Source organism: Triturus cristatus, chromosome 8, assembly GCF_964204655.1.
Source record: "Triturus cristatus chromosome 8, aTriCri1.1, whole genome shotgun sequence".
NCBI classification, from domain to species: domain Eukaryota; kingdom Metazoa; phylum Chordata; class Amphibia; order Caudata; family Salamandridae; genus Triturus; species Triturus cristatus.
Genome location: NC_140591.1, coordinates 1,273,681,429 through 1,273,694,759, shown reverse-complemented (window position 1 = coordinate 1,273,694,759; position 13,331 = coordinate 1,273,681,429). Strand labels below are relative to the sequence as shown.

The window sequence follows — 13,331 nt, the reverse complement described above, 5'->3', positions numbered from 1 at the left end:
TGGTAATTTGCGATTTCTCTGAAAAATGCACTGTTTTGCATTTTTCAAAGTGCCATGTGACGCACATAGATGCCCTCAGGGCATGTATGTGTGCCACATGTGCACACATGCACATTTCAGGGATGCAACAGGGTGTCCTTTTGACACCCTGGCACCCTTGAAATTGCATTCTCAATTTGCGATTCTCTAATTGAGAATCGTAAATTGAGAGTGTCTTCCCATTTATTCCTATGGAATGAATGGGGAGGTATTCCTTCGCTAAATTATTTGCAAATCCTACATGCATTGCGTTTTGCGATTCTCAAGTAGCGATTCGCCAAAAATCGCTATTTGAGAATCGCAAAACCAAACTTTCATACATATGGCCCTTTGTCTTCATGGTAGCTTCTGGAGACCCAACTATAATTTCCATTAAAAAACAGTCTATTCTCAAAAGTGGTTCATCAAATCAATCAAAACGATCAGCATTTTTCATAGGCTTACGTCATCATAGCAGTCACCAAAGTTCTTAAAATTAATAACGCACCACCAATAAATGAATTGTGCGGTAGAAAAAATATCTAATCATGCTTTTTATAACCTTTTTTTGTCACAACCAAAAACAGGCATTCAATAGAATGCATTTTACTAGTTTCATAAAAACACACCATCTAACAAACAATTCTGTGACCTTTGTCCCTTTGACTTCACCCCGGTCAATAACTGCCTAGGAATGGCCTATCCTTTGATAAATGTTTAATTAATGCTTCTTGGCACAAGGAGCCTTTATTGTTTAAGAATCTGGAGTCTGCATAGACAAGTGGTATTAAAAGCACACAAGACAAGGACACAGAAAAACAACATATAATCTTTTTATGTAGTAAATTAGGTTTGGCAAAGAACCAAACAGTAAACAAATGGTGGAGAAGGTTTGTCCAAAGAGTAACTTTGGGTAAATAAAATTAATATGGTACTCGCTATTTTACAGTTCCTTTCGAGATTATTCAGGATAGATGATGGTAGTTCATAATGTTCGTTCCCAATTATTTTGCCATTAAAACTGTAGCCACAGTTGCTATGGTCACATCAATACTTTGCTTGTTCTGCATGTTCCTAGCGTTGTTAAACATTATTGCCAGAAGATGGAGAGACACACGACAATTTTGGTTTAAAATAAAGTTTATACTAAAGATTAGCTCACAGGAAGGGTCTGGACCTCAGAGGAATACTTGTGGCCTTTATGCTTTGATTGCCTTTGTTTTAGCACTCACTTTATCGAGGGGTAGCCTTCGCTTAAAAAGGACAACTTGCTCTGTTGCTTCTGGCCAAAGCTAGGCAATATCATCACATGTAGCATTTTTAAGAAGAATGATAAAGGATTTCTGAATAAATAGCGGAATGGAAGATCCATACCACATAACTTGAATTAGCGACAATGAAACACACTTAACAGAGAAACAACAAATTAAAAGCAGAAACTGAGAGTGCCCACTGTTAAGTCTCCAGAGTGCCCATGTGACTGGTCCAACTGAGTCAATTTCAAGTCTTTATTTCGAATTTTCATCATTAAAGACAAAGAACAATACACAAGATAAAAAATAAATGAGAAGCAATAAACAATAATGGACCAGATTCATATCAAGAACTGCAGAAATTGCATATACAATGGCAGTGTTTCAAATAAATATTGAATTAAAATATCCAGTAATCAATAAATAATTCATGTTAAAAGAAAAAAAACGTCAATAAAAAGACGACCATATTGTCAAATGAGGGATAATTTGCGTACACGTATAATCCAAAACCAGTGAAGAAATTTTGCTACAGCAATAGTCACAGTTTGTGATGTGTTGGTTTTAAGACACCGCAGAGCCTCGACACCCGTCTTTAGACCTAATAATAAGCATATTGGTTTCAACCAAACCCGCCTTGGATTTCTATACTCGGGACATATAAATAGGACATGCGCAATACTTTCCCTCTGGGCAGAACAAAAAGGGCAGTCTGATTTGAGTCCTAATCGCCATTTGGCTACAAAGCAATTGATAGGAAGAGTTCCCACCCTAAATTGATGATATCGCTTCCTATCTTCTGGAACTGTAATACAGTCCCAATAATTTTCAAAAAAGGGACTATCCTTTTGTTCCAAAAAGTCCATAGTTAGGGACGAACTAACACTGGAGCCAAATCTTCTTTCCGTAACTATTCGCCAATAGTAATCTTTTAGGATCTTTTTTGGGGGGAAAGTGTGTAGTGTAGGTTCATCCCATAAATTGGCCAGGCCCATAGCCCGATAAAGTAGCCTGACCTCACTCATCCAAGCAATCTTATGTGCCTTGTCGACCCTCCTGACATCCAATAATGCCTGGCCATACTCGGAGAGTTCGGAGTTACCCAGAGCCACCTTCAGTAGGCCACTGGTCTATAGTGTGCAGTATCCTCTAAGAACAAAACCCCCAGATCATAATAAAGGGGTATAAGGGGGGTGGATGCTGGGAGGCCGGTAATAATACGCAGGAACTTACTTTGGGCCCGTGTTAAATGGGTAAGATTACTATGTCCCCATAATTCTGCCCCATAAAGGATTGCCGAGCTAATCTTAGCTTCATATATTTTAAGAGCTGGCAAAATAGGTCTAGTCTGAGACAAGTGGAGCTCTTTAGTAAGTGCGCCCACTAATTGGGCGTGTTTGGTTAATACTTGATCTATGTGCGGTTTCCAATTTAGCTTTGCCGCAAGAGTGATGCCCAGGTATGAAAAAACCTCAGTCTGATCCAATTTAACCCCATTCATGAACACGGTCCCTCTGACGTGTTTGGTTTTATGCAGGACCATGAATTTAGTTTTAGATACATTTACAATAAGCCCATGATCCTTGCAAAAAACCTCAAACATGTCAATAGCTTTCTGTAGGCCTTGTTGAGTTTTGGAAATTAATAGGGTATCATCCGCAAACATCAACAGGGGGATCAGCTTGCCATCCAACTTGGGGGCATCGGTGGGAGTGTCCTTAAAATAGTTAATCACCCTGTTGATGTATAGGGAAAATAAGGTTGGGGCCAAAACGCACCCTTGGCGAACACCCCTGGCAATTGGAAAGTTATCTGTGGTATTACCCGCCTGGTTCCATCTTACTTGAGCAAAATTATCCTCATGTAGTTTCATTAAAAAGTTTAAAATATCTTGAGGCATGCCTTGGTCAGTAAAAACTGACCACATTTTTGCTCGAGGAACTAAATCAAAAGCTGATTTAAGATCAACAAAGACTGCAAAAAGTAATCCCTCACCCAATAAGACCACCCGCCAATAGATTAACAAAAACCTAAGTACCTGGTCTATGGTACTTATGTGGCTGCGAAAGCCGGCCTGAAGAGGTGAAAGAACTTCCTCCTCTTCGATCCATCCTTGAATCCTTTGTAAAACAAGCCTAGCTATCACCTTTTGAATACAGTCAATCAGACTTATGGGTCTGTAATTACCTGGGTCAGACCGATCACCCTTCTTAAAAATCGGGATGATCTGAGCTCCCTTCCAGGTTTGTGGTATGGGTGTGCCTTTGGATATGCAATTAGCTAGGCACAGGATGTATGGTGCCCATAATTCTTTGTCGTGCATGAACAAGTCAGCCGGGACCGAGTCTAAACCAGGCGCTCTGCCTCTGGGGAGGGATTTCAATACATTGTTCACCTCGTTTAGAGTAAAAACCAGGGAAGCTGCTCCCTTGTTTAGATAGACAATAGATGGACAGCAGTCCACCAATACTTCATTAGATGCGAACTGAGATGCGTAATGTGTGACCCACAGATTAGGTGGCACAAAATTTGAGGGTTCTTCTCTCTTTGAGCACCTCCCCCATCTAATCAGGTCCCAAAAGGAACACATTGAACGTTCTTTACTGGCAGAGTGAATGTCCCTCCAGTATTTCTGGTCCCATGCTCGTTTAGCTTCGTGTTGTGCTTTTTTATAAAATGCACGAGCATCCCTAATGGAGGCAATGTCTTTAGTTTTAACAGCATCTGACAGGGATCGGTATGCAATCCTACAGGATTTCCCATACCACTGATTCTCCTTTCTAGTGGGTCTATTGGGTTTAGCATGGGTCTGCTTTGTGAAAAAGACACTGAGTTGACTAAAAAAATGAGTATGAATAATAGTAATATTATCCAAACCTTCCTCCTGGGCAATAGAATTTTGTAGGGTATTATTAACCTCAATGGTTAATTTCCTAATAGTTAAAATCTGCCTATCATTCCCCAGACAATTAGCCCACTTAACACGCCTTAAATCATTGGTTGTAGCAACTTCAACCTTCCTAGGGGGAGGCTCTTGACATTTGGTTTTGAATAATTGGAAGAAGAGTAGTAAGGGATCATGATCACTCTCTACTCTTGCCACCACTTCCATATCCTTAATTCTGGACCAATGTTCTTTGTTAGTAAGTATATAGTCAATACGACTTTTACAAAGGCCGTTATTAGACGTGGGGGCCCCTTGCTTGTCAGAAACTGATCTACCATTTGTTGCGCGGAGCCCATGACCAATACAAAGAACCTTGAGCTGTAATGCAGCCTCCATCCACTTCTTAATTGGCGGTAATGACAAGAGGGGAATGTTCCAGGCACTGTCCTCCTCAAACGTGAGCTCAATGTCATTAGTGTCCAGGGGTTTGAAGCAGCAATTAAAATCACCCGCTACTATAACATAGCCTTTTCCGCAATACAAATCCAGGAGCTGGTCCAACTCCTCCACAGTTTTTGATGGTTTGCCCCCAGGTAACCCCTTAGCGTAAACGTTAAAAACATAAAGATCTTTTTGGCCGGAACACTGGACAAGTACAAGCAGAATATCATTGCTTTTAGAGTCCATTTGGGTCAGATTATATCCACTATCTTGTTTGATCCATGTTAGAAGACCCCCCTTAGCCCTTCCATGAAGACTAGGAACTACAGGGACAAAGAAACTAAGGTAGCCAGGTCTATAATCCATATTGGTCGACCATGTTTCCTGCAATAGTATAAAATCCCTATTATCAAGAAAATCGGACCAATCACTAGAACCAACCTTATTCCTAAACCCTGCCACATTCCAAGAAATTAAGGAAGACAGGCCATTGGGCTTGTCGCAGCCTTGTATGGAACTTGGCATGACTTCCTGTAGAGCTTCAGTGACTTGGGCCCCATGATAATCTAAACAGGATACGCCATGTAAGGCAGCTTGCGGTGAAACAATCTCGCCGAGAGGAAGAGGAGTGTGTGTTCCCTGTGAATCTGTAACTGGGCTATGATCAAGTCAATCATTACAGTCTAGTGAGCTCAGTACTTCAAATCTGTTGCTAATTGGGGTAGGTCTAACATAATGGTCAGGGCAAGTAGCTTGAACTCTCCCTGCTACTGAAACTATAGAACTGGGTGGATAGAAATACCCTAGAGGGAGAATATTGATACGATCTTGATGGATAATCAGAGAACCTGCCTGTCTCAAAATGTGTTCGATAAGTTGAGGGGATGCAAAATTAACAACTACACAGTCGCCTTCGAAGATTTTTTTTGTATCTCCTATCCATTCCACCCTACGGGCCTTTTTAAAGTTTGAGTACAAGGCACCACCCAACACTGTTCTGGTATTTAAGTAATTCAATACTTTGTTTTTTAATGAAGACCAGTGTTCCTCCCTCCCATCTGATGTTTTAGGAACATTGGCGAGAATTATAGAATAAGGACACGCCTCAGGGGGGAGATGAAGTTTGGGGTGCTTCATAGAGATACAATGATTATCTCTTGTAATGGTCCTAGGGATCCCACTAACAGGGATACAATCTCTTGTCTGGATGGGGTTGATAGGAACAGTGGTTGTCTGTGGTACAGCCTGTGCTCTAGATACATAGACACCAGTATCCAGGCAATTGTCTAGTGGCATTTGCACTGGAGCGCTCTTGGGACATGATGTTGTTTGTTTATGCCCTGTGAGAGAGCCCTGTTGGATTAGTATTTGTTTCTGCAAATCTGATAGTCTGGAATCGATTGTCTCCAGTTTTGCCAGAACCGGAGTAATCAAAACCTTAATGCGTTCCTCCAGAATTATCGCAAATCTAGACATAAAATCACCCTCACTAAATTTATCAGAAAAGGGGATAGTCTGGGAACTATCTGGTAGGGTAATAATGGGATTATCCTGAATTGATTGGCTGCCTATTTGTAAATCTTGGGCGGTATTTATAGGGCACTTTCTAGCTTGCTTAGCTTTAGGTTTGGTAGTATTGCCATCAACCTTCCGCTTCCTTTGGGGCTGTTTGGGTCTGGTAGCTTGCTCCCTGCATGCCTGCCTGTTGCGTGTATTTGGAGGGGAAAGAGATTGACTAATTGTGAGAGGCTCTGGAGTTTGAATGATGGTAGCCCCCCTAGACAAACCCTCCTTTAACAAGACAGCTGAACCATGGGACAGATCAGTCAAAGCATTAGGGCTACTCATAGAGGAGGTTAAGGGGGCAGTGTTCAAGGTTGTTGAGATGTTGCACAATGGGTCGAGGGACAGTCTCCTCTCGACTAATTCAATCTCTTTCGCAACTACGTTTTCTGCTCGTTTAAGAAACGCATCTAAAGTGCCAGACCCCCCCTTTCACATTCCTGGTAGCTTTAGCCATGGTAGAAATATAGTGCAACAAGGCAATAGTCTCAAAGTCCAGATACACAGGACACAAAAGGAAGACGGTTAAATACCACACAGCGACTAGTTCTTGTACATGTCAGGATTATAACATATGAACTTATCTGGTCACAGCGGAGTTAATGGGACATCCAATAGCAGTAGTATAATGAACTTTTCAGAGGGGGGGCCCAGCCCGGCCTACGTCGGCCTCGGACGGCCGCCGACGGTCCCGCCCTTGTCCCGGGCTTAACCCGGCGTCACCCGCGCGCGATTCCGCGACGCGGGGGCTCTCCTCAAGATTTAAGCGCCTCCTGGCGCGAAATGTAGAATGGCGGAGGCAGCTTCCTGCCGTTGAGACTCTTGGGACTTGTGGTCCCTCCCGCGCTGCGGCAGCGCTGAGGTAGAAGGCTGCGGCGGCGGAGAGAGACCTGCGGCTGTGCTCGGACCAGCGGTAAGATTCGCTTATATGCCCCAAAGTGACAGTTCACACAGTACTGAGTCAAAGAGAACGGTACTAAAAGACAGCAATAAAACAGAATTATCTGCTGAAAAAACGAGTTCTACTTTCAGAGAGCAAAGGCAACCTAACAATAAATGCTTAACGGGAAGACTGTGTGACAGATAACAAAACCGACATGGAAAGAACAGTTCGACCATCGCCTACTGTGAAGAAAACCAGAGCAGAAGCAGCAAGATCTAACAAACGCTTGCCTGCAGAGGGTTGATTCAACAGAGGGCCTGTGAACCTGGTGTTTGTGTGAAAGGAGGTGTATGTGTGTACCCTCATTCTCTCTATGTCTCTGATGGCGGTTCCTGTGGCAACAACAATGGGGCACCTGGTCCGAAGTGAAGCAGAGGCACGAAGTACCACCAAAATGTGAGAAATTTAAGCTAAAAGCACAGAGCACCAGGTTGCTAGCTGGGCTGCGGATTGGGGATAAGGTTCAGGGGAACTGTGATAATCAAACAGATGAAGAGTTTTGTGGAAAGCGAAACTACATGTTCACAGTATTAAATTACATATATGATCAAAGACAGCAAACGAGAGCTGGGTGTCAGCCCCTTGCTTTCTGCACGCTCTACATATCCACAGGTCAGAGGAAACAACTGAAACCAATACAGGCAGGAAAATGTAAGCAAACAGAACACAGCTTCTCTGCCAAAGGGAACAGATGTAGACCAACAGAATCATAAAGGGACAGAGCTTATCCCTCCCACACACCAACTAGGGGAATGCTAGATGGCTCTACTGCATACTCCATGAATACTTTACCTTTCTAATACCGAAAAACTTCACCTAACGCAGCAACAAAGTGAAGAGTGAGGCAAGTGGAGCACATACATTGCTGATCTCACGGGGATGGGATGGGAAGGCGTGACCAACACCCAAGGAAAAAACAAACAAAGCATGGAGCAAAGGCAGTCGAGAACAAATGCATCTGAAGGCTGTGGAGCACTTTCCAGCTGCCAGGCCCTTGTTAAAAAAAAATTACAAAGAAGTGGCAAAGAGCAAGGAAACGAGCTCCCCGATGGAGTGCTGATACACAAAAGGGGGAAAAATGAGTCCTCGAAAGGCAGCAGAGGAAAATACAACTCTTCCAGTAAAAACACTGAAATCTCACTAGGCTGAACAAACAAGAATGGGGAGAAAAGAGTGAATCATAAGCAGTCACTAGAGATGGACAACAAAGCCATCCAATTATTAGCATGGAGCTGACTCAATGCCCACTCTAGTTGTATGAGATGTATTGGAAACAGGTCTGCCTGTAGACCGCTAATGGAGACTGTAAATGAAACTTTAAAAAAAAATTGTATTTTTGTCAAACGAAAGACAATCTTTATATTGGTTTGAAATAGCGAGCACGCACATACAAATGAGGTAATTTTAGAAGAGCAGAAATAAATACCAACTGTTTTGAATCATCCAGTCTCTAAAGGTGAAGAGTTATCAGTCTTGTCACAGTTCTTCATACAGCACCACAACCTTTGTCGACGTCCCTGTGTAACATACCTTCCAGTGAAGTACACTGAGAACATTTGATCTTAACCGCCGACCACGGTCCAGAAACTGATCCTTCACTGGCGCCTAACGAGTGTGTGGATATCTTAATGACCAGCAAGCTTAGACCCTGGACCTGGGATTTAGAACTCAAATACCCGGGATTAACTGAATCAATTTACCATCCACAGAGGCTAACTGAGGTGCATGTAAAGCTATTTGCTTAGGGGCAAAATCACTAACGTTACTGCAGCCAAAGAAGCAGTCCAAGAAGGAAGGCATGGATTTTATAGCAACGATTACACATGTGGAGAGAAAAGGCAATGAAATGAGCTAAAAGGTATATTTTGAGAGAGCTAAGGAAAAGCAGATTTGAATGTAATACAAAAAGCCACATAGCCGTTGAATATAACCACATCAACACAACAGCAAAATATCATGGCAGAAACGAAGCAAGAAATCTGAGAGAAAGCAAGGAAAGAGGCTGAAAGTTTCAGCAGTCGGAGACAAGTCCGAGGACATGAAAATTAGTGACAGATTTTCTACAAATGTTTGCTGGGTACATTGCCGAACACTGCACCAGTAAGAATGGCTGATCTAATTTCTGAAGCACAAAACAACTTTAATCCCTAAGAGAAACTGGCCCAGATCCTTTCCCAGTGTGAACTGGAAGGGTCTTTAAATATGCACATAGCATGAGTGTAGACAAACAATTTTCAAGAACGCACAAACCTATCCAAACATGCACCTGAGAACTTATGGAAGCTGCAGTTGTTTGGGAGTGCTTCTTGAAAATGTTTGGGGATTCCGAATTATTTCTATGCAAGGGAAGATACGAGTGCGGTAATCGTGCACCACATTTATTCGTGCATGCAAAAAAACCTTTGCATAAATGCAGCTGAACTTTTTTTTCCCCTTCTATTTAGAAGACATTTGTACCCATGGAGAACACCATTCACTTATGCTTCACGTCCACCACCCCATTAATTACGGGACTGATACCTTCATATTTACACACTCCGAACAGGGTTAATCCTGCCTTTGAGAAAAATAAATCTATAACTTTTTCTTTAGGGTCGTAAACGGTCGCAGACAGGTTCATTTTCACATCAGATAGCCATTACTACTGATTGATGCGGTTTCAAGTTGAACTCTCATTTTTGCAGTAAAGATACAAGCTATAGCTGTTGGGATCTATAGTTCAAGTAATTTCCAATTATATTCACTCAGTATAATGTTTATGTAAATCTGGTTTGGGAATAGAGGGCTTGAACCAAGGCTCAATCAAACCGTTTCTTTACGTTGTAAGTATTTGTGAATTATCAGTATTGTTGGCAATACAGACAGAAGCACATGTGGTCAATCAACAATGAAATTCTTCTACCACTGCCTTCCATGAGGCGAATAGTGACATTTCTAACACGGCTCTGGGGAGCAAATCGTGGGAAAACCAGGAACTTCTGTACTCACAACAAAAGTAGAGGCTGTAGGAGCCATATAGATCTACATATACTCAGACTAATTGAGGCAGCTATACAATAATTTTTTTCTCCATTGCCTTGTCGTTAGCTATTAACATGTGTAGCATTTATTGGCCTTCAACAGTGTTCTAATATAGAATTAGAATGAGAGTAACAACACTCATGAATGTTTAGCCAGTTATACTGAAAAAGTCTCACTAGCATCCAGTAAGCAAAGTTTATAACATTACAAAGCCACACATGCACTAATACTCCATACACCAAATGTCTAGTATCTATTCCATGCACAATGAAATGACTCAAAACAATCAATACTCACCACAACTACTGCAATTCTAATGCAACTTTGCAACTATGATCCTAACATTGCAAAAAAAATGTATTAGCACGAAGACCATATTCGGCAACTAGATTGACAAACCCTGAATAGAAACCCAGGTAGTTGCCCAAAATGTCCAACACAAGACTTTATAAACATGTGACTCTTGGCTCACTTGTTTCAACATCGAGTTATCTTTCAGCCTCCATCAATATTGGACTATCATCAAAGCACTATGGACTAAAGTAATTTTAATAACTAAAAACGAAAAAAACTCATTCCTATCAAGAACTAATTCATAAAGCTAATTTTTATTCTGAGACCTGCCCAGTTTAGGACCTGGTTATTTGACGGGACAATCTCACAACTACGATCAAGAGTCGTTTCTGTACTGTCAACCTGACCAGTAGTGACAGACCTCTTGAGGCGTCGACCAGATACATTGGCAATGAAGTGGGCAGAAAGTGACATCATGGTGTTTTGCAAAAGCCCAAAATAAATAAATATATATAAATAAATTAGAACCGGTGTGTTTAATGCTGTAGAATCTACTGGGACTAGACCCCTCCAGCAACCTAGAGATTTTACAAGCCTTCAGCTCTGGCACCCTACACCCACTCCGACATAAGATTTCGATACCAATCAGTTCTGGTTAGGCTGTATCAGGGAAAACAATTGGAGCATTTTTCGTATAACTAAGGGGTGGACTCGAATAAACAATAAGGTGACCATGGACATGGGTAATGGCCAATAAAATGCATTGGCAATGTTGAGGTTCAGCTGTCGGTCGGGGTAACAGGACTGATGGAGGTACTCAGGGCACTCTTGAAAGAGCTTGCATGTACTAATGGAGCGGGGCAAAAGTACATGCATGCACCAAGTTGGGCAGGTGACATCCCTCACCGAGTAGGGCACGCAAACATTACACGCTATCAACTGTATAAAAGCACTTACATAGATCAGAATATATTGATGATGGCAACAGTAGTAGTGCAGAAGAGCAGTTGTGCAATGTACACTGAAAACAGACACGTAATGAAAAAGGCTTGTGTGCAATACACAGTCTGCTTTCAGGCAACATTAATGGATTAGGGAACGCGAGCAGTGCATGCTCCGAGTTGGTGACAGAAGTGAAGAAGTGCTGTACGTGTGCAGTACACACTCTAAATTGAAAATAGAACTGATAAAGTCTCACACATTCTCAGAGCTGGGTGGCAGAAGTGATGCCCTGCACGTTCTGAGAATGGGCACAACAATGCAATCAATATGGGTGTTGTCGGCACTGATGTACCACTGCATCCGATTGAGCATGGCAGGCGTTCAGAACGCACTTTGTGGGAACAGACAGCACTTGTTGACCAGGGCAGATGTGCAATACAATCTGGATGGGTGTTGACAGCACCGAAAAAGCAATGCATACTTTGAGCTGGAAGACAACCAGGATAGAGCGAGGCAGGTGTGCAGTGCACACTTTGAGGATGGGGACAGCAGGGCAGGTGTGCACTGCAATTTGCACTGGTGATGACAGCATGGATGGAGCAATGCACATTTACAGCTGAACTGTAGGAGTAGGACAAGTGTGGAGATTACGGGTGGGAATGGGGCATCACTGATGTAGCATGGCAGGTGTGCAGTGCACACTCAGAGGTGGTTACAGCACTACTACAGGAAGGCGGGTGGGCAGTGAAAGCTCTAATGTAGACAGAAGCACTGGTGAAGAAAAGCGTTATCCAGGCTGGAATACACCAATGATGGCGATGGACAGCTGTTTCGCGTGTATTCTGAGCTGCTGACAGCCCGGATAGAAGGGGAAGGGCAGGTGTGCAGTGCATGCTTTCACTGGGGACAATAAAAGCTGGGGATAACAGATATGCAATGAACAGAGATTACAATGAACAGAGATTACAACACTGAGAGGGCGGGTGTGCAATATGTTCTATGTGCTCGATGAAAGTGAAGGTGTAGGGCAATGGATAATCCAAGACTGGTGACTAGGGAGAGTGGCAAACAGAGAAGGGGTGGCAGGTCTACAGTGTACACTCTAAGCTGAATGACATCTATGATGGTGCATGACAGGTGTGTAGCGCACACAGAGCACTGCCTGCTATTGTATGAAGGGCGCACAATGCTCGCTGTGACCTAGGAGCCTGTGGAAAGCTATAGTGACTCGTTTAACCTGTTGACCTCACACTCTGTGTCCTAAGTTGCTCTCAGGGGTAAGGGCAACTAAAACCCCTAAGTAGCCAGCGAGGAGTCTGCTCCTCTCCTGTGCCCTACTGTGGGGACTAGAGGTGATGCTCTTGCCGAGCTGCCTTTAATGAACAGAGCAGCTGGCAGCTCACCCCATCATCCTGCCCCCTCCACAGTAGCCCACCCCCTCCCTACAGCCAGACACTTACCCAGATAGTTGATGCGGAGCTCAGAGGGATCTCCGAGCCCCAGGGATCGCTTCCGGACGTCCCAGAGCAAGTGTCCAGTGCCATGGGCCATAGCAGGCGGGGTACCCGACCTGCGAGGGCGTGCAGGTTCAGCAGGGAGCGCGCAGAGTCCACCTCTGCAGCCGCCTACAGTGCCCGATAGGCACTCAACCCGAAACCCCTTCACGGCCGGGGCCGCTGCCTACTAGTTCTGACCTGAGTCAGGGTCAGTCTGCGGCTGCGCGGTGCGTGCTGACGTCACGTGGTACCCGTGCGCCGGGCGACAGCTCCTGGTCGGTGCTCGAGCTGTCAGTGAGCCCGGTGACAGCAGGAGAGTGCCAGTGTGCGCTATGCAACGTCTTTTTCTGGAGCGATACAACCATGAGTGATGTCTGTAGGACACCAAGAGAGCAGCCCTGTGTTTTTTCTGCCCGAAGCAGGTTAGCGGCGTCCCGAGGACGGCGTTGAAACTTTGTTTTTAATGAAGAGCG

At 43.6% G+C, this 13,331-nt stretch overlaps 1 protein-coding gene across 4 annotated transcripts in view; it reads right to left on the bottom strand.

The window, feature by feature from the left end:
* The window catches only part of DCAF6 (DDB1 and CUL4 associated factor 6), a 525,140-nt gene extending 512,066 nt beyond the window's left edge, over window positions 1-13,074 (bottom strand). For all 4 annotated transcript variants that reach the window (XM_085622996.1, XM_085622997.1, XM_085622998.1 and 1 more), the window contains exon 1: window positions 12,823-13,074. In XM_085622996.1, the coding sequence (XP_085479122.1) occupies window positions 12,823-12,913 (91 nt within the window). In that variant the 5' untranslated portion in view covers window positions 12,914-13,074. The remainder of the gene's footprint in view (window positions 1-12,822) is intronic.
* Window positions 13,075-13,331: the final 257 nt, after the last annotated feature.